The sequence below is a fragment of the Dendronephthya gigantea genome, unplaced genomic scaffold (genome assembly GCF_004324835.1).
Source record: "Dendronephthya gigantea isolate DGI-Jeju-01 unplaced genomic scaffold, DenGig_1.0 000094F, whole genome shotgun sequence".
NCBI lineage: Eukaryota > Metazoa > Cnidaria > Anthozoa > Malacalcyonacea > Nephtheidae > Dendronephthya > Dendronephthya gigantea.
Window position 1 is genome coordinate 133,768 of NW_021163104.1, and position 20,338 is coordinate 154,105.

The 20,338-nt window shown below is 34.3% G+C and overlaps 1 protein-coding gene and 2 pseudogenes across 1 annotated transcript; 2 read left to right on the top strand and 1 right to left on the bottom strand.

Moving 5' to 3' along the window:
• Positions 1 to 404: 404 nt before the first annotated feature.
• LOC114533712 lies at positions 405 to 1,374 on the bottom strand (annotated as a pseudogene).
• A 5,878-nt stretch (positions 1,375 to 7,252) lies between these two features.
• On the top strand, positions 7,253 to 9,948 carry LOC114533713 (protein kinase C-binding protein NELL2-like). The gene is made up of 5 exons (XM_028555310.1): positions 7,253 to 7,349; positions 7,507 to 7,730; positions 8,692 to 8,734; positions 9,400 to 9,522; positions 9,782 to 9,948. Exons 1-5 carry the CDS (start codon positions 7,253 to 7,255, stop codon positions 9,946 to 9,948), a joined length of 654 nt encoding a protein of 217 aa, XP_028411111.1.
• A 439-nt stretch (positions 9,949 to 10,387) lies between these two features.
• On the top strand, positions 10,388 to 11,604 carry LOC114533788 (annotated as a pseudogene).
• The last annotated feature ends 8,734 nt before the right edge of the window (positions 11,605 to 20,338 follow it).

Below are 20,338 nucleotides of genomic sequence, written 5' to 3' on the forward strand. Positions count from 1 at the left end.
ATAATATATGAATTAACACACATGCATCTTTGCATAAAACATTTTTTGCTAAAAAGGAACAGTAATATTTATTTATGAGCAGCTGCCAGTGCCAGAGTTTAAATATTTGTTCACATACAGCACTTGAGACAAGTGAAATGAATGAAATTATTTTTTATTGCCGTAAATGTCAAGAAAAATTCAAAATAAAGTGTTCAAGATAACCCAATCTCTGACATAACTGCCAAAGGCTAAAATGCATCCCATTGAATCGCTGACTGAACTGAACTGAACTGAACTTTATTTATCCACGGTGGATTCATCAGGGTTACAAATTGTAGCTACATGCAATTAAACTATAATTATATACACACTAAAATATATAATACAAATACAAATGAACCTGTTTTCCATGAATGCCGTTTTTATCGAATATAACGTTTTTCAAATTCATTTAGGGATTCTGCTTGTCTGATATTACTAGGTAGGTTGTTCCACAAGACCGCACCACTATATCTAAAGCTGTTTTTAAGATAATTTGTGCGGGGTAATGGAACAGCAAGCTTGTTCACAGAGTCTCAGTCTCTGTGAATATTTAGTTACATCGTTATATGATTTATAAATTTGGAATGTAAATATTCCGGAGTGAGACCGTGTGTAGACTTATAAACCATCAACGCTTTCTGAATTTGGCGTTGCGTATTTAGATTGTCCCATCCTAAAATTTCCATTATATGTCCTGCATCAGCGTCAAAGTTTGAAAAGGTTAATACTCGAGCTGCTCGGTTTTGTAGTTTCTGGAGTTGATTGGCTAAGGTCTTTCCACAGTTCATCCATACGACGTTACAATAGTCAAAGTGAGGTTGTATTAGAGCTTGATAGATAAATTATAATGTTTTTGATGAAACAACGGACTTCAAACGCTTAATAACGCCGATACCAGAAGCTACTTTTTTAGTTATTTTGTCGATATGATAACTCCAGGTTAGGTTCTCATCAATTAAGACACAAAGAGATTTTGTTGTAAAGACTCTTTTGATTGGAACGCTATTAAATTTTAAATTTTGACTGATGCAGTTTAAATTTTCACGCAGTTGTCATGATGAATACAACTCACTCGAAATGTAAACACAAGCGGGGCAAAGAAGCAAAGAATTAATATTTTATTTATTTTGTGCGAGGAGATAGAAAAGAATAGAGATAACGTCCAAAAACCACTTTTTGTGGATTTGCTCGCAATGAATATTTGAATGCCAGCTTATACAGTTTAAACGTTTGACCATATAAATTATATGAAACTATAATATTAATCAGTCATCACGTTTAGCAATTGTTGCCATAACAACGTAAATATTGTGTACTAATTAATTTGTTACTAACTTAATCAAACGACATTTTGCTACATCATCGGGGATATAACATTCAGTTTCAACATAAGATTGTATGAGGAATTAATATTTCTTTTTACCCAATCGAAAAATGCTTTTTGGGGTTGATTTTGAAAACGACTTTTTTTAAAGTCTACCTTTTTTGCAAAGCCCCCTCCAGACGTACTTATAATATTCAATTACCCAGACTTTACCGTTTACGTTAACGGAAAATGATGTCCGGTAAAAAAAGTTATTCGCGCCAGTTAATCCCAAGTCGAAGTTAAAATAAAGCGGAAAGCACTTTTTAACATGCAATAACTTATATAACTATATTTAGTTTTATTTAACTACTGTTTTCGCTCTTTTATTTAACTCAAAACCGAACAAGTTATTATCGAAAACTGAATGCAAGATTACTACGAACTCGATTTTTTTTCACGCGTGATATGTTCACGTTTCTCGGGGGAAACTATGAAGTTTCTAAAGTCAAACCTTTCCGCATTGTTGCTATTCTATGATGAATTTCATTTTTCAGAGTGATCTCAGGAAAGGTCGATTATGCATTTTAGTATAATAGAGCGTATCCTCGTTGATTTATAAACCGTAAAAACTATTCTTTTTCAGAACTTTGCTTTAGAGACAACATTCTCCCTAACCGCATTATATTTAATGCTCGGCGCTATACGACTGTTCATAAACTGTCAAATAAGAGACGTTGATGCTTATTATGCAGCTTGCACTTAAATAATTTATTTGCTGTTGAGTGTTTATAATAAGAATAAGAATAATTTATTTGCTAGCATGCATATCAGTATTTTGCTGCTGTTCTAGGCAAACCAACTGTTCAAAGTCCTAAAATAATTCCCAATTATCTTGTAACCAGAGTTGTGGTAAGTCATTTTAAACATTAAATTTTATTCCCATGTGACCAAAATTTTTTGTTAATTTGGGAGTTTATAGGTTATAGATGCCCTCAATGATCGAAGTTTTACTAACAAGTGGGTTTTCTGCGCAAAACAATACACATACACACGCGTAATTTTTTTTTGTGGGAGAAGGGGTTTGGGGGAAGCACTCCTTTGGATGTAATTCCTTGTGGTCAATCTCTCATCCCAAAGACTCGTTCTTAAATGTCCGTTAAATCGTTGTCCTGGGGTTTATATTCTCCCAATTAGGACTCCCATGATGTCAAGTGCACATGTGTGTGTAGCCTCTAAGACATCAACCTCAAACATTCAAAATAAAGTGTTGAAGATAACCCAACTTTGACGAAACTGTCAAAGGCTAAAATGCATCTCATTGAATAGCTGAGTTATAAAGTTTAAATTTTCACACAGTTGCAATGCTGAAAATAGCTAAAGACAACGGTTACGGTGGGAGGGAAACGCGTGATAAATTGATCTATTTATTGGATTTCCCCCACCGTGGAATAAGCGTATAAATAGATTTTGTTATTCGCAGGCTACTTAATTTCTTGCTTTCAGAAATGAGAGATTAGTGAGCAACTTGATGTTAAACAATTAGCTGTGTCCGTGAAGTCCACTACTAACCCAGGCCTTGGTATATCTTCTCCATGCACCTAATCCATGCTGGACTAGACCGGCGTCAATCATTAGAGACCTTTAGTTTGACGTTTACGGCAAACGCCAAACCGCAAACAATGTTAGTGTTTTAACTCCACTCTCTTTAAGTTTGCGGCAATTTCGCTAAATTACAAACGTTCTGCATAAAACTTATGATGTTCAGCAGTAATGTAAGAAAGCAATAGGCTATTACTGATGTATTTAGAAAAGCAGCAAATTCAGCTTTGCCGTATGTGTTTCACGTTCGCCGTATAAAATTTAATGCTTGAACGACTGCATACACCCTCAGACGTTCAAGCATTAAATTTTATACGGCGAACGTGAAACACATACGGCAAAGCTGAATTTGCTGCTTTTCTAAATACATCAGAAATAGCCTATTGCTTTCTTACCTTCCTGCCGAACATCACAAGTTTTATGTAGAACGTTTGTAACTTAGCGAAATTGCTGCACACTTAAAGAGAGTGGAGTTAAAAAACAAACTTTGCTAGCGGTTTGGCGTTTGCCGTGCATGCGGGTTGAATATTCCATTCCGGTTGAATAAATAATGGGTTACTCGCACCACCGCTAATAATCGTTTGCTAATATTAAATTTTTAAAAAAGATGAGGTTTTCTTAGGCGAGGTGACCCGCGGATAGTTTCCTCAAAATTTCGTATATGAATTCCTGTTTTATGTCTTTCGATGTTGTTTAAAAACGTGGAAACTTCAGGCTAGTGTTGTGCAAGCATCGGTGATTATTAGGAGTAGATTTTGATGCTTTTTTTAGGTAATTTCGCGGATGATTAATTTTTACATTTAAAAACCAAAACTGTAATGTTTTAAGCACGCGCGCAAGTATCACACGCGCAGTCAAAGTCTGGGCTGCCTATGTCTGTACTTGAAGATTTATTGAAATTTTAACAGTTTACTAAGCTGGTAGGGTCTATAAACCCCTGTAGCAAACGAATGATATCACCTTCAAAGTTGTGACTATATTTTGTACGAAATGATGAAAATATTGGCTTTCGACGCTTTGCCATTGAGTTATTCCATAATATAAACTTATAGTTATAGCTAATCCAGGCCCAGGATATTATTTTCTGTGTTTAAAATGGCGAGGGGTGCTGCATTTCATGTATTGCTAATCATAAAATAAAACAATTATTGTTTTTATCAATATAATTTACTGATGTGTTTTGAGGTGCTTTTGTTAAATAATATATAAATTAACACACATGCATCTTTGCATTAACACATTTTTTGCTAAAAAGGAACAGTAATATATTCATTTATAAGCAGCTGCCAGTGTCAGAGTTTAAATATTTGTTCACATACAGCACTTGAGACAAGTGAAATGAATAAAATTATTTTTTATTGCCGTATATTGTGAAGAGAAATTCAAAATAAAGTGTTGAAGATAACCCAATCTTTGACATAACTGTCACAGGCTAAAATGCATCCCATTGAATGGCTGACTGAACTCAACTGAACTGAACTGAACTTTATTTATCCACGGTGGATTCATCCGGGTTACAAATTGTAGCTACATGCATTAAACTATAAATATATACACACTAAAATATATAATACAAATACAAATGAACCTGTTTTCCATGAATGCCGTGTTTATCGAATATAACGTTTCAACAATTTTAAATTCATTTAGGGACTCTACTTGTCTGATATTAGTAGGTAGGCTGTTCCACAAGACCGCGCCACTATATTTAAAGTTGTTAATAAGATAATTGGTGCGGGGTAATGGAACAGCAAGCTTGTTCACAGAGTCTCAGTCTGAGTGAATATTTAGTTACATCGTTACGATTTATAAATTTGGAATGTAAATATTCCGGAGTGAGACCGTGTGTAGACTTATAAACCATCAACGCTTTCTGAATTTGGCGTTGCGTATTTAATAGATTGTCCCATCCTAAAATTTCCATTATATGTCCTGCATCCGCGTCAAATTTAAAAATACTCGAGCTGCTCGGTTTTGTAGTTTCTGGAGTTGATTGGCTAAGGTCTTTCCACAGTTCCCCCATACGACGTTACAATAGTCAAAGTGAGGTTGTATTAGAGCTTGATAGATAAATTATAATGTTTCTGATGAAACAACAGACCTCAAACGCTTAAAACGCCGATACCAGAAGCTACTTTTTTAGTTATTTTTGTCGATATGGTAACACCAAGTTAGATTCTCTTCAATTAAGACACCAAGAGATTTTGTTTTAAAGAGTCTTTCGATTGAAACGCTATTAAATTTTAAATTTTGACTTATGCAATTTTCACGCAGTTGCCATGATGAAAATAACTCACTCGAAATGTAAACACAAGCGGGACAAAGAACCAAACAATGAATATTTTATTCATTTCGTGCGAGAAGATAGAAAAGAATAGAAATAACGTCCAAAAACCACTTTTTGTGGATTTGCTCGCAATGAATATTTGAATGCGAGCTTATACAGTTTAAACGTTTGACAATATAAATTATATGCATGAGACTATTCATGAGACTATTCGAGTCATCACGTTCAGCAATTGTTGCCATAACAACGTAAATATTGCGTACTACATAATTTGTTACTAGCTTAATCAAAGAACATTTTGCTACATTATCGGGGATATAACATTCAGTTTCAACAAAAGATTGTATTAGCAATATTTCTTTTTACCCAATCGAAAAACGCTGTTTGGAGTTGATTTTGAAAACGACTTGTTTTAAACTTTACAACCCTTGAACTTGTTTTACTGCTGATTTGAATTTCCCTTTCTCAACATTACCTTTTTAGCAAAGCCCCCTCCAGACGTACTTATAATATTCAATTACGCAGACTTTACCGTTTACGTTAACGGAAAACGATGTCCGGTATAAAAAGTTATTCGCGCCGGTTAATCTCAAGTCGAAGTTTAAAAAAAGCAGAAAGCACTTCCTAACATGCAATAACTTATATAACTATTTAGTTTTAAAACCGAACAAGTTATTATCGAAAACTTTTTTTCACGCTTGATGTGTACACGTTTCTCGGGGGAAACTATGAAGTTTCTAAGCTCAAACGACCAATTGTTGCTATTCTATGATGAATGTCATTTTTCAGAGTGATCTCAGGAAAGGTAGATTATGCATTTTAGTATAATACAGCGTATCCTCGTTGATTTATAAACCGTAAGAATTATCCGTTTGAGAACTTTGCTTTAGAGACAACATTCTCCTAACCGCATTATATTTAATGCTCGGCGCTATACGACTGTTCATAAACTGTCAAATAAGAGACGTTGATGCTTAGTATGCAGCTGGCACTTAAATAATTTATTTGCTGTTGAGTGTTTATAATAAGAATAAGAATAATTTATTTGTTAGTACGCATATCAGTATTTTGCTACTGTTCTAAGCAAACCAATTGTTCAAAGTCCTGAAATAATTTCCAATATATCTTATAACCAAAGTTATGTACACACGCTAAATGCCAAGAAAGTATAGCTAGCCTCTAAGACATCAACTTGACCAACCAACACACGCTAGTTGAACAGTATATAGCATTCGACTGATCTATGATTAAAAAAATTACTTAAAGCTGAGTCTATATGAGCTTGAACGTGACAATCAGAAGCGCTTTCCTCCAAGCCCTTTAAAAACTGAAGCTATTTTAGATGATGCATTGAATATTCTTCATAGTTTTAGATTATTTCATGATCACGCCGTTTAAAAATTTAGTTTGTGAAATAAGAGACCAAAGTTCGCTAGCGCCATGTGGGAAAAAATTAATAAACAAACTGTATCAATTAAGCAAACTACGTGCTCACGAGAATGATCGTCAGTCACGAGCTTGGCTCAATCATGTCGCACAATTAATCTCCATCTTGGCTAAACTGGCATTCGCAAAATATCTGGCTATTGCAGCGTCGGTTAAATATGTGTGTTATGGCGCGCTTTTGTTTAATAATAACTTTAACACACATCTTGATCTAGCTTCACCATAAAACATGTCAGTGTAAAACTTTAAAATATTTATGCACGTTGATACAGAATTAATTTTTTGAAACAAATGAAATAAATGAAATTATTTTTTATTGTCGTATATTGTAAGGCAACGTTCAAAACAAAGTGTTGAAGCTAACCCATGCAATCTTTGTCGTAACTGTCAAAGGCTAAAATGCATCTCATTGAAGCGCGTGTAAGTGGATTACGTGGCTATAACAACTTAATTGAATTTTCAAATTTTCACGAAACACAGGCAACATCATATCTCACGATCTATCATTTTCTATTGGTCTTTTCTTGGTCATAACTCGTATGAAAAATATCTTCCAGAATTACCGAGTCAGACAAGAGAAGATTTAAACGATGTCTGTAGCGGCCAGCTTGAGCTTGCTGTTGCTTCTTATCGGAAAAATTTCAGCAAACCAATGTTCCCCGACGAATTACGACACAATTATAAAAGGTGAGTATTGTCGAAAAAAGTAAGAGAAAAAATTAACCATTGAAACACCATTAAAACGTTTCATATGGTGAAATCAGTCCAGAATAAAACACATAATTTTAGTTTAAATTTGGAGATTAAAATATTTGTCTTTCAAGAATTTTGTTGAAATTTTTAGGAGGTCCATCATTGCCTGCGGATGAAATAATATCAAGACACAATGTTACATCTTCAGTTGTCATGTTAGGATGTCACACTCACTGCAAAGACGAAGACAAATGTGTTGGATTCAACTACAGAACAACAAAAAATGTTGAAAATTGTCAACTGACAAACGTTACTAGAAAGAAAGAAGAAACGAAACTGACCGGAGATTGGATATTGATGCGAAATGTTGAAGCAGTAAGATTGATAAATTAAATGATATTTAAGAAAATATAGAAAACATTTTCCGTGTTTCTATACAGTTATACAAACACGCCTGGGAGTTAGAGAGAGCGAGAAAAAATCGGTGGGAAAACAAGATAGGAAGAGCTATTTCGAGTTCTTCGCACAACTTTCTGTTCTCATTACACAAGAAAATATTGTTATTATTAAATTGTAGTAATATGTATTTTCTCTATACTGTGATTTTTAGTACCACTCTTTATAAAATCTCGTTCACTCTTATTCCCCGGTTATTGTGACCGAACATAGCGGAATCAAAAAGGTCATTGACGTTGGATGGCTTTGTTAGGTCTGCGCATGCGCAAAATTTAAATGAGTGGAAATCGTTAATCAGCAACTTTCCGATGAACTGAGTAAGAAATTGGTATTTTTTTATCAAATTGTTTTCAAAAACTTCACCAAATAAAATGGAAAAATTATTACAGATGCAATGAAAATCATCATGAAACATTTATCAAAAACAAAAAGGGTTGCTCTTCAAGAAAAAAAAGCGAAAACGGTTTTACGCTCTATATAAAGCTTTGAAATGTTTTAAACCGGTACGTTTCTATATTATTATGTAGTTGTTCATAATATTTCTGTGTTTACTGTATGAAGAGGGATGCAGTTTATTTATATGTGAGCTTTATACGTCGTTTTCCAAAGTCATATTGGGCTATGAAAGGCTTTTACACAATCGCTTTAATTTATTGTCTCGAAGATAAACATGGATTCGTGAGTCTTTAAAGACTATTAATACCGCTCGTCCTTCGGACTCGCGCTGTTTTGCAGCCTAAAAAACTCACTCGTGCTTGGTAATCCGTAATTGCACTCGATATGATACTATAACTTATGCTAATATATTAATTATTAATGTATAAAGATTAAAATCAATTTTTTATTAACTTCAGTATTTTTTGTAATCAATTTTGTGTAGGCAAAGAAGGCGGTTGAAGAAGAAAATCTTACCAGGAAATCAGGTAATTTGCTTTATATTTATCCATATCATTCGGAAAAAAACTACGAGATTTTTAATATTAACTAAATTATTTTAGTAACTATTATAATATTATGCAATGAGAAATGTTTTAAATCTTCTGTCAATATATGCGCCACATCAATGCAATACGTATCAATGAACCTCGAGCGGGACCTCTCAGTTTAATGAAGTTTTTGTTTGTGGTAGGGACTCGAACCCTAACCCTTAGCAAAAACCATGGCTATTCGCTGGCGAAGTAGAAATGTTGATCGAGCCGGAAGAAGTTGCTTGAAACATTTGTGAGAACAGTAGTCTAACTTCAAAAATAATATGAAAAATAAAATGTTTTCAGGCTGGAGAGATGCTATTACAGCGAAAATTACATTGCCTTAATTTTGAGTGGGATTCACTCAATTAAAGCCAGGATGAGATGAGGAAAGTGTGTCAAATATCGGTACTCCGCCAGGAATCAAATTAAGCTATATACGCCTTTGCGACCCCGGTGCAATCTGCAATGCTTCTGCATTAGCTACAGAGATAACTTAGAAGAACGAGCGTAGTTGGTGTGGATTAAGAATCGTAATTCCTACGAGTAGGTGACTGAATCACTGAATTAAGACTCTGGGTCCTAGTTTTGAGTGGAAATGATACACACATTTATTTCAGACGTTGACGAGTGTTCCCTGGGAACTCACAAATGTCACTCAAACGCAACATGCAATAACACCATTGGCTTCTACGAATGTCACTGTCGCAGAGGATTTGCTGGAAATGGGACAACATGTTCAGGCAAGATTATTTTAATCGACTTTTTTATATAGCTAGGGGTTCGAACCAAGTAGACAGACTCATCGATATAAGCACTTCTAGCTGTAAGTAAGGAATCTGGTACGACATTGTTCTCTCTTATGAAGTCGAGTGTACCAGCATTCTTTTGACGGATAAATTTCTTAAATGCAATTTAATGCAATGCAATGCATGGAGATAAATTATATCAAACAATGTAAGTGGTCATCGACTATTCTCCTGACAAGATGGTTTATTTCAGACGTTGACGAGTGTTCCCTGGGAACTCACAAATGTCACTCAAACGCCACCTGCAATAACACTATTGGCTCCTACGAATGTCATTGTCGCAGAGGATTTGCTGGAAATGGGAAAACATGTTCAGGCAAGATTATTATAATCGATTTTTCATATGCAACTCAAATTTGACTCATTTTTCTTAACTGTTCCCTCACTGAATTTTAGTTGTGATTTCCTCTCAAAATGAAAAGTCTCAAACCTTCTTTTTTTAATTATCCTTCATCGAGTAAAGTGCCACAAAATCAATATAATTATATTTTCCTGGGGCGTAGAAAGAATCTAAATTTTTTCTTTGTGGGGCACAAGTTTCCAGAGGAACTTTTCAGTTTATAAACAGGGCAGTTAAAATGCGTATATGCATGGGTGGTTTAGTTGCTTTAGTTTGTTTTTTCCTGAACAATTTTAAAGTTTAGGATGTATACATTTTTGAAAGCTGAACCCAAAGAAGAGACGGAACGTTAAAAGCTATTTTATTTTCATTCCCACGGAAACTAATTCAAGAGGTTTTAAACCCGTTTACAATAAATTATTATTGTATTTATTAACCACAGGCCGCTAAATTGTGATATAAATCCGTGATTTTTTAGGTCTCCACTGCGCTGATTTTTATGAAAAGGGAAAGAATAAAAGCGGCATTTATGAAATTAATCCAGATGGAAAGGGAAGTTTCAAAGTGTTTTGTGATATGACAACATCAGGTGGAGGATGGACTGTATTTCAACGTCGTCTTGATGGAAGTGTTGACTTTTACCGAGGATGGGAAGATTACAAACAAGGTTTTGGTAACTTGAGCGGAGAATATTGGCTTGGTCTTGACAAAATACACAGGATGACAAATATTTCACAAAATGAACTTCGTATCGACATGGAAGATTTCTCTGGAAACACTGCATACGCTCATTATGATTCATTTAATGTCAGCAGTGAACGTGAGAAATACAAGTTGAATGTTGGAGGGTCTCATGGTAAGCATTTTACACTAAACTGATTCATATTTTTATAAAATTATAAGATAGTCCAGCTCTCTATGCAATCAACTTTGCAGTGAACTATTAAATCCAGTATATTAAATATCGTATAAATTATAAGAATATTATCAATGAGTGATCCATAAATATAATTGAAACGAGGCAGTTTTTGTATTAACTCGAGAAACGTAAAATATCTCCATTTGGAAAATTTGCTAAACTTTTAACAAAACAAAAATCTCAGGACATTCGATTACGTGCATTAATTATTGCACTCCTATTCGTTCTATTACCATTATTTGCAGGATCCCACTGTAAAACACTATATATAGGTGATGTGGTTATCCTGGTTAAGTATAATAATAATTAATTGATTTTTTTGCATTAATTAAGGTACAGCAGGAGACTCGTTGAGCAGACATGACAGTATGGCTTTCAGCACCAAGGACTCTGACAATGATATTTGGGATAATGGTAACTGTGCGGTGAAATTCAAAGGTGCCTGGTGGTTTTATGATGGTTTTCAATCCAATTTGAATGGTTTGTATCATTATGGCAAACACACATCGTACGGTGATGGAGTCGTCTGGGACCATTGGAAAGGATATCGTTATTCTCTGAAATCAACATCGTTGAAGATACGACGACGTGAATTTGGAAAGAAGAAATAAAGATGTTGAACAATAAAAAGACATAAGGTTTACTTTACAAAAAATGTAGTGCACTAATACGTGTCTTGTTAGTTTTTCAAAATATTTAGAATAGAGATTTTTTTCCTACCATTAGCCTAACCCGTAGTTAATAGAATATACACAGTTTGGAGACTAAATAAAAGTACAATACAAGTCATTAACTATGTTATTGATCAGGTTTATGAAAAAAATGGCTCCTTTCTCGTCACGTATCTATTGTATTTTAGCGAAACTTACCAATGGCATTCGTCTTGCAAAGCTCATCAACCCGGATTTGAAAAATATGTTAATTATCGTTTAATGATGAAGAAGAGAGCAAATGCATGATTAAATTTGCGTGCATGATATGTCTACAACTGAGGAGCCTTGTCCCAGAGTTAGTCAGCGAAACCTGTTAAAATCTTTAAAATCTAAACCTAGATTAGTTTAACCAGTGTTAGCCGGGAGATTAGTAAGTTGACACACATGGTGATCGAGGTGGGTTAAATTTAGCCCATGGGTTAGCACACTAATTCGTTTCGAACAACGCAATAAATTATAACCCCACGGAATAAAATTTATCTCTAGCTTAAGCCATTTTAGTCTGCCTTTGAACAACCAGCCCGGCTGTGATGGTCAAAAGAGGTTTAAAAGAGGTTTTGGTCATAAACCATTCTCAGCACATAACTGAGGGTGGAAAGGTGTATAAAGTAGCATTCTGTGTATTTTTTGTTAAAATATTTATCTGGTTAATTATTCACCATTGCTTCAGGAGAATGTCATAATCCCGTTACCTTTGTAATTTGTCGGAAACTTTAATTACGAAATTTTCTATAGCTTTCCAAATCCCCGTTACGCCGTGCTTGAAGAAATATCTCGTGTAGTTTGTCTCGAGACGGTGAATTGTCAATGTCAGACGTGATGTTGTGTTTAAGACCCAAAGTTAACTGAATGACACCCGTGAGGACCTCAGTTTTAATATTAACATCTGTTTCAGTAAATACGGATAAAAAAACGATCTAATTTCGTAGCTAGATCACAACAGAAATGAGCAGAATCGTGTTTTTTGCATCCGCTTACAGTCATATAAGTAGATGATGACTTTTAAACCTTTATTTACGCTAAAACATAAAATGGAAAGCGATAGCTGATCGCAGAAACTAATACGCCAGTTTCAATTACCACGGCCTCGTTAGAAACGAGAAACTAAGAACGCTTTCCTTTATGTGGTGAAGAAGCTCACACCGGCCCTGTTGTATTCAGATACTGATAGATTACTGGTATTTAGAGTGTTTCAAGAACTCTGAATTCAAGTATATCGTTATTTACATCTTTCTATCACGGAAATGCAGTTTCACCCCCTATTCTTCACGAAACACTCTGTTTCAATTCAAAATATAACCGATCTCACCATAAATTTTTTAATCGATTGCAATTTCTCTATAATTATTGTTCTGTATTTATTCAGGACATTGTAAGGAGGTCAATTTGAAATGTTTTTATATGCAGGTTCCTTGGTCTCTATAAGACGCGATTCCTCATAATGTGTGCCTTAATAATCTAGTATTCAGATGAGCTCTCTTGAGCTCATGAATTAAGTTAGAAGATTGCATGGAATTTCGGAATAACATCTTGTAAATTAATATTCACACGTAACGTAACCAGATAACGAAAATCCGTCTTGACCTCGAGCAGACTACATGACAACACCAGAACCTGTTGGAAATACATTGCCGCTCTTTCCATCCTCTTTGTTAACTCATTCAGTGATGTGGGGGTAATTGCTTTGATCAAGTTTCGTTTGTAAACACTGTACGATTTTGCCATATTAATGCTCATAATTATTCGTTGTGTTACATTATTGATTTTTAAGACGCCATGCATCTACTTTTGCAGACTCGTTGAAAAATTAAATGAAAACGGTATGGCTTTCAGCACCAAGGACAATGATATTTGGAATGGTAACTAACTGTGCAGTGAAATGCAAAGCAGGCTGGCGGTATCTTCATTGTCATCAATTCAATTTGAATGTTTTTTCCTGTTATGGCCCTCACACATCCCGTGCTGATGGAGTCAACATTGGGCAGGTTATCGTTATTCTCTGAAATCAACATCGATGAAGATACGACTACGTGAATTTGGAAAGATGAAATAAGGTTGTTGAACAATAAAGAACTAAGAAGATTTAAAATAAGGTTTACCTTATAAAAAGTGCACTGCACTAACACGTAGGTTCTTAGTTTTTCCAAATATTTAAAATAGTGTAATAAATGTCGTATATTTACATACAGGAGATTCTTCCCTACGCCTAGCCAAAACCGAAGTGAAAGTTCAAAAAATAAACTAACTGTATAAAAGTGTATTTTAATTTATTCATATGAGCTAATTTTCATGACAACTATATCTTCACTTGTCACATTACATATAGTAAATAATATATATCAGCATCCCAAAAAACTCGAAATGTAAACTCAAGACGGCAAAGAAACAAACAATCAATATTTTATTTATTTCGCGCGAGGAGAATGGAAAAATTAAGATATCGTCAAAAATCCACTTTTTGTGGATTTGCTTGCAATGTATATTTGAATGCGAGCTTATACGGTCCAAACGTTTGACCATATATCTGACACTATTAATCAGCCATCACCTTCAGCAATTGTTGCCATAACAACGTAAATATTGTGTAATACATAATTTGTTACTAACTTAATCAAAGGACATTTTGCTACATCATCGGGGATATAACATTCAGTTTCAACAAAAGATTGTATGAGGAATATTTATTTTTACCCAATCAAAAATGCTGTTTGGAGTTGATTTTCAAAATTAAAAATGACTTGTTTTAGAGTTTACATCCCTTGGACTTCTAGCGCTGATTTAAATTTCCTTTTCCCAACATTATCTTTTTTGCAAAGCCCCCTCCAGACGTACTTATAATATTCAATTTTGCAGAATTTAATGTTTACGTTAACGGAAAACGATGTTCGGTAAAAAAAGTTATTCGCGCCAGTTAATCTCAAGTTGAAGTTAAAATAAAGCGGAAAGCACTTTTTAACATGCAATAACTTATGTAGCTATTTAGTTTTATTTAATTACTTTTTGCGCTTTTTTAATTGACTCAAAACCGAACAAATTAATATCGAAAACTGAATGCAAGATTACTACTCGATTTTTTTTCACGCGTGATACGTACACGTTTCTCGGGGGAAACTATGAAGTTTCTAAAGTCAAACTATATATTCATTGTTGCTATTATTTTTATGATGAATGTCATTCAAATTTTCAGAGTGATCTATGGAAATTAAGGTAGATTATACATTTTAGTATAATGGAGCGTATCCACGTTGATTTATAAACCGTAAAAACTATCCGTTTGAGAACTTTGCTTTAGAGACAACATCCTCCTTTACCGCAATATATTTAATGCTCGGCGCTATACGACTGTTCATAAACTGTCAAATAAGAGACGTTAATGCTTATTATGCAGCTTGCACTTCAATAATTGATTTGGTGTTGAGTGTTTATAATAAGAATAAGAATAATTTATTTGCTAGCATGCATATCAGTATTTTGCTGCTGTTCTAGGCAAACCAACTGTTCAAAGTCCAGAAATAATTTCCAATATCCTTGTAACCAGAGTTGTGGTAAGTAATTTTACACATTAAAATTTATTCTCACTCACTTTGTTTCGCAAAATGTGACCAAAATATTTTGTTGATTTGGGAGTTTGTAGGTTATAAATGCCCTTAATTATCGAAGGATTACTAACAAGTGGGTTTTCTGCGTAAAACAATACACATACACACGCGCGTGGTTTTTTTGTAGGAGAAGGGGTTTGGGGGAAGCACTCATACATGATGTAATTCCTTGTGGTCAATCTCTCATCCCAAAGGCTTGTTCTTAAATGGCCGTTAAATCGTTGTCCTGGGGTTTATATTCTCCCAATTAGGATTCCCATGATGTCATGTGCACACGCTACATACAATGAAGGAGGTAGCTAGCCTCTAAGACATCAACCTGAAACATTCAAAATAAAGTGTTAAAGATAACCCAACTTTGACAAAACTGTCAAAGCTAAAATGCATCCCATTGATTGGCTGACTTGTACAGTTTAAATTTTCACACAGTTGCAATGACGAAAATAGCTGAAGACACCGGTTCACTGTTATCTATTTGTTCATACTTTTATATGAATTTTTCCGAAGCAACCTAAACCATCTATTGTAATACCAATTCCGAAACCATTCAACGCCACCAACTTCCATGAAGATGATTTTAAACCAACAAGTCTTACTTCGCAGATATAGCTAAGCTGTGGGAGGGTTTTCCCTTAATTCCTAGCCCGCGAATAACGGAATATATTTATACGCTTATTCCACGGTGGGGGACGCGTTAAGCAGATCTATTTATTGCGCCCCCCCGTGGAATAAGCGTATAAATAGATTCTGTTATCCGCGGGCGACTTAATTCCTTGCTTTCAGAGATGAGAGATTAGTGATCAACTTGATGGTTTTAAAAACAATTAGCTGTGTCAGGAAAGTCGACTACTAACCCAGGCCTTTGTATATCTTCTCCATGCACCTAATCCATGCTGGACTAGACCGACATCGGTCAATGGCTTAACCGCACGACCGCCGATAAGCGTTTAGCTAATATTTTAAAAAAGATGACGTTTCCTTAGGCGAAGTGACCCGCAGATAGTTACCTCAAAATTTCGTATGAAATCCTGTTTTATTTCGCTAATTTGATGTCTTTCGATGTTGTTTAAAAACGTGGAAACTTCAGGCTAATGTTGTGCAAACCTTGGTGATTATTAGGCTGTAGATTTTGTGCCATTTCTTCAGGAAATTTCGCGAATAATTATACATTTGCGAAACTATAACTGTAATGTTTTAATAAACTCTTTCCTATAAATAAAACTTTTCGTTATACATAGACGATGTAAACAAAGTAAGCACGCGCGCAAGTATCACACGCGCAGTCAAAGTCTGGGCTGCCTATGTCTGTACTTCAAAATTTTGTATTGTTTTGATGTTTTTTCTGAAGCCTCATATGTTGAAATTTTAACAGTTTACTAAGCTGGTAGGGTCTATAAACGCCTTTAGAAAACGAGTGACATCTTCAATGTTATGACTATATTTTGTACGAAATGATAAAAATGGCTATCGACGCTTTGCCATTGAGTCATTCCATAATATAAACTTATAGTTATAGCTAATCTAGGCCCATGATATTATTTTCATGGTTGAAAATGGCGAGGGGTGCTTCATTTCATGTATTTCTAGTCATAAAAAAACGAGTATTATTTTTATCAATATATGTGTTATCACGTGCTTTTTTAAAATAATATATACATTAACACACATCTTTGCATTAACACATTTTTTGCTAAAAAGGAACAGTAATATTTATGAGCAGCTGCCAGTTTCAGAGTTTAAATACTTGTTGATATACAATACTTGAAACAAATGAAATGAATAAAATTATTTTTTATTGCCGTATAAGAAACATTCAAAATAAAGTTTTGAAGATAACCCAACTTTGACAAAACTGTCGAAGGCTAAAAAAATGCATCCCATTGAATGGCTAACTTAGCTACAGTTTAAGTTTTCATGCAGTTGCAATGCTGAATATAACTCGAAATGTAAACACAAGCGGGAAAGAACAAAGAACCAAAAAAATAATATTTTATTTATTTTGTGCGAGGAGATAGAAAAGAATAGAGACAACGTCCAAAAACTACTTTTTGTGGATTTGCTCGCAATGAATATTTGAATGCGAGCTTATACAGTTTAAACGTTTGACCCTATATATATGAGACTATTAATCAGTCATCACGTTCAGCAATTGTTGCCATAACAACGTAAATATTGTGTAATTCATAATTTGTTACTAACTTAATCAAAGGACATTTCGCTACATCATCGGGGATATAACATTCAGTTTCAACAAAAGATTGTATGAGGAATATTTCTTTTTACCCAATCGATAAATGCTGTTTGGAGTTGATTTTGAAAACGACTTGTTTTAAAGTTTACATCCCTTGGACGTCTTTTAGCGCTGATTTAAATTTCCCTTTCTCAACATTATCTTTTTTGCACTGCCTTCCTAGACGTAGTTATAATATTCAATTTTGCAGACTTTAACGTTTACGTTAACGGAAAACGATGTTCGGTAAAAAAAGTTATTCGCGCCAGTTAATCTCAAGTTAATTAAGTTAGTTAAAATAAAGCGGAAAGCACTTTTTTACATGCAATAACTTATGTAACTATTTAGTTTTATTTAATTACTTTTTGCGCTTTTTTAATTAACTCAAAACCGAACAAATTATTATCGAAAACGGAATGCAAGACTCCTATACGAACTGGATTTTTTTTCACGCGTGATATGTTCACGTTTCTCGGGGGAAACTATGAAGTTTTCTAAAGTCAAACTTTTCATTGTTGCTATTCTATGATGAATGTCATTTTTCAGAGTTATCTATGGAAAGGTCGATAATGCATTTTAGTATAATAGAGCATATCCTCGTTGATTTATAAACCGTAAAAACTATCCGTTTGAGAACTTTGCTTTAGAGACAACATTCTCCCTAACCGCATTATATTTAATGCTCGGCGCTATACCACTGTTCATAAATTAACTGCCAAATAAGAGACGTTGATACTAATTATTATGCCTTAAATTATTTATTTGCTGTTGAGGGTTTATAATAAGAATAAGAATAATTTATTTGCTAGTAAGCATATCAGTATTTTGCTGCTGTTCTAAGCAAACCAATTGTTCAACTGAGTCCTGAAATAATTTCCAATAATCTTATAACAGAGTTGTGGTAAGTCATTTTAAACATTAAAATTTATTCCCACTCACTTTGTTTGGCAAAATGTGACCAAAATTTTATGTTGATTTGGGTGTTTGTAGGTTATAGATGCCCTTAAAGATCGAAGCCGTTCTGATGATTACTAACAAGTGGGTTTTCTGCGCAAAACAATACACATACACACGCGCGCTTATTGTGGGCGTTTGGGGGAAGCATGACTCCTATACTCCTTGTGGTCAATCTCTCATCCCAAAGACTCGTTCTTAAATGGCCGTTAAATCGTTGTCCTGGGGTTTATATTCTCCCAATTAGGACTCCCATGATGTCATGTGCACACGCTACATGCCATGAAAGAGGCACGACCCGCACAACCGCTGATAAGCGTTTAGCTAATATTTTAGAAAAGATAAGGTTTCCTTAGGCGAAGTGACCCACGGATTGTTTTCTCAAAATTTCGTATGAATTCCTGTTTTATTTTGCTAATTTGATGTCTTTCGATGTTGTTTAAAAACATGGAATTCCAGGCTAATGTTGGGCGAAAATCGGTGATTATTAGGCTGTAGATTTTGTGGCATTTCTTCAGGTAATTTCGCGGATAATTAATTTTTACATTTACGAAACTATAACTGTAATGTTTTAATAAACTCTTTCCTTCCTTGTCGTTATAATATAGACGATGCATGTAAGTCTGAGCTGCCTGTGTCTGACTGTCTATACTTGAAGATTTTGTATTGTTTTGAACGCCTGTATATAAACGCCTGTAGGAAACGGGTGACATCACCTTCAATGTTGTGACTATATTTTGTACGAAATGATGAAAATATTGGCTTTCGACGCCTTGCCATTGAGTCATTCCATAATAAAAACTTATAATTATAGCTCATCTAAGCCCAGGAGAAGGAGATTGTTTTCATAGTTGAAAATGGCGAGGGGTGCTGCATTTCATGTATTTCTAGCCATAAAATAAAACGAGTATTATTTTTATCAACGTATGTATTATGACTTGATAAAAAATATTTAAAATAATATATACATTAACACACAGCTTTGCATGAACATATTTTTTGCTAAAAAGGAACAGTAATATTTATGAGCAGCTGCCAGTGTTAGAGTTTCAATATTTATTCACATACAGTACTTGAAACAAATGAAATAAGTGAAATTATTTTTTATTGCCGTATATTGTAAGGAAACATTCAATATAAAGTTATTGAAGATAACTCAACTTTGACAAAACTGTCAAAGGCTAAAAAAATGCATCATTACCAGAAATTTGCGACATGATAATTTGCATTTATACTAATTTGCATTTAACTTTCAGCATAATGGCCTTCAACTTTTACTATAAAATACATATAGTAAATATACAAAACCTAAAAATGCCGTTGTCCTAGACCGTGCCTACTGTTTGCCGACCTCTGGGTCAATAGAACAGCCGTTTCCCAACGTTTTAATGATCGAATTACTTACCTTAGGTATTTCTACGTTCGGCCAACTGATTGTGAACAAATGTGTATATAGCCTTCGTATCGTTCAAGTTCCTGATATAGGACTGATAATATTTTTTAAAGTGATTGCAGTGACAATCCGAGCCGTACAGAAAAGTTTATACGCAAATACGAAAGACAATATCTTTAACAATTTTTTTTGGTATATTACACGTCAATTCATCAACTACCTGAATCGAGATATTCGAATCAATGTGAGCGATTTTATAAGTTCGTTGACAGAACACGGATGAAACTTTGAGCAATATATTTTTAAATTTGGCAGATTGCAGAAATGCCCAAGCTAAAAAATTTGGTCACCAAAACGTTTCTAAACAGCTGCTCTACCGATCTAGAGGTCGGCAAACAGTAGGCAAGGTCTAAGGCAACGGTATTCTTAAGTTTTGTATATTTACTCTATGTATTTTATAGTAAAAGTTGAAGGCCATTATGCTGAAAGTTAAATGCAAATTAGTATACATGCAAATTATCATGTCGCAAATTTCTGGTAATGCGCATTGAATGGCGACTTATACAGTTTAAATTTTCACGCAGTTGCAATGATGAAAATAA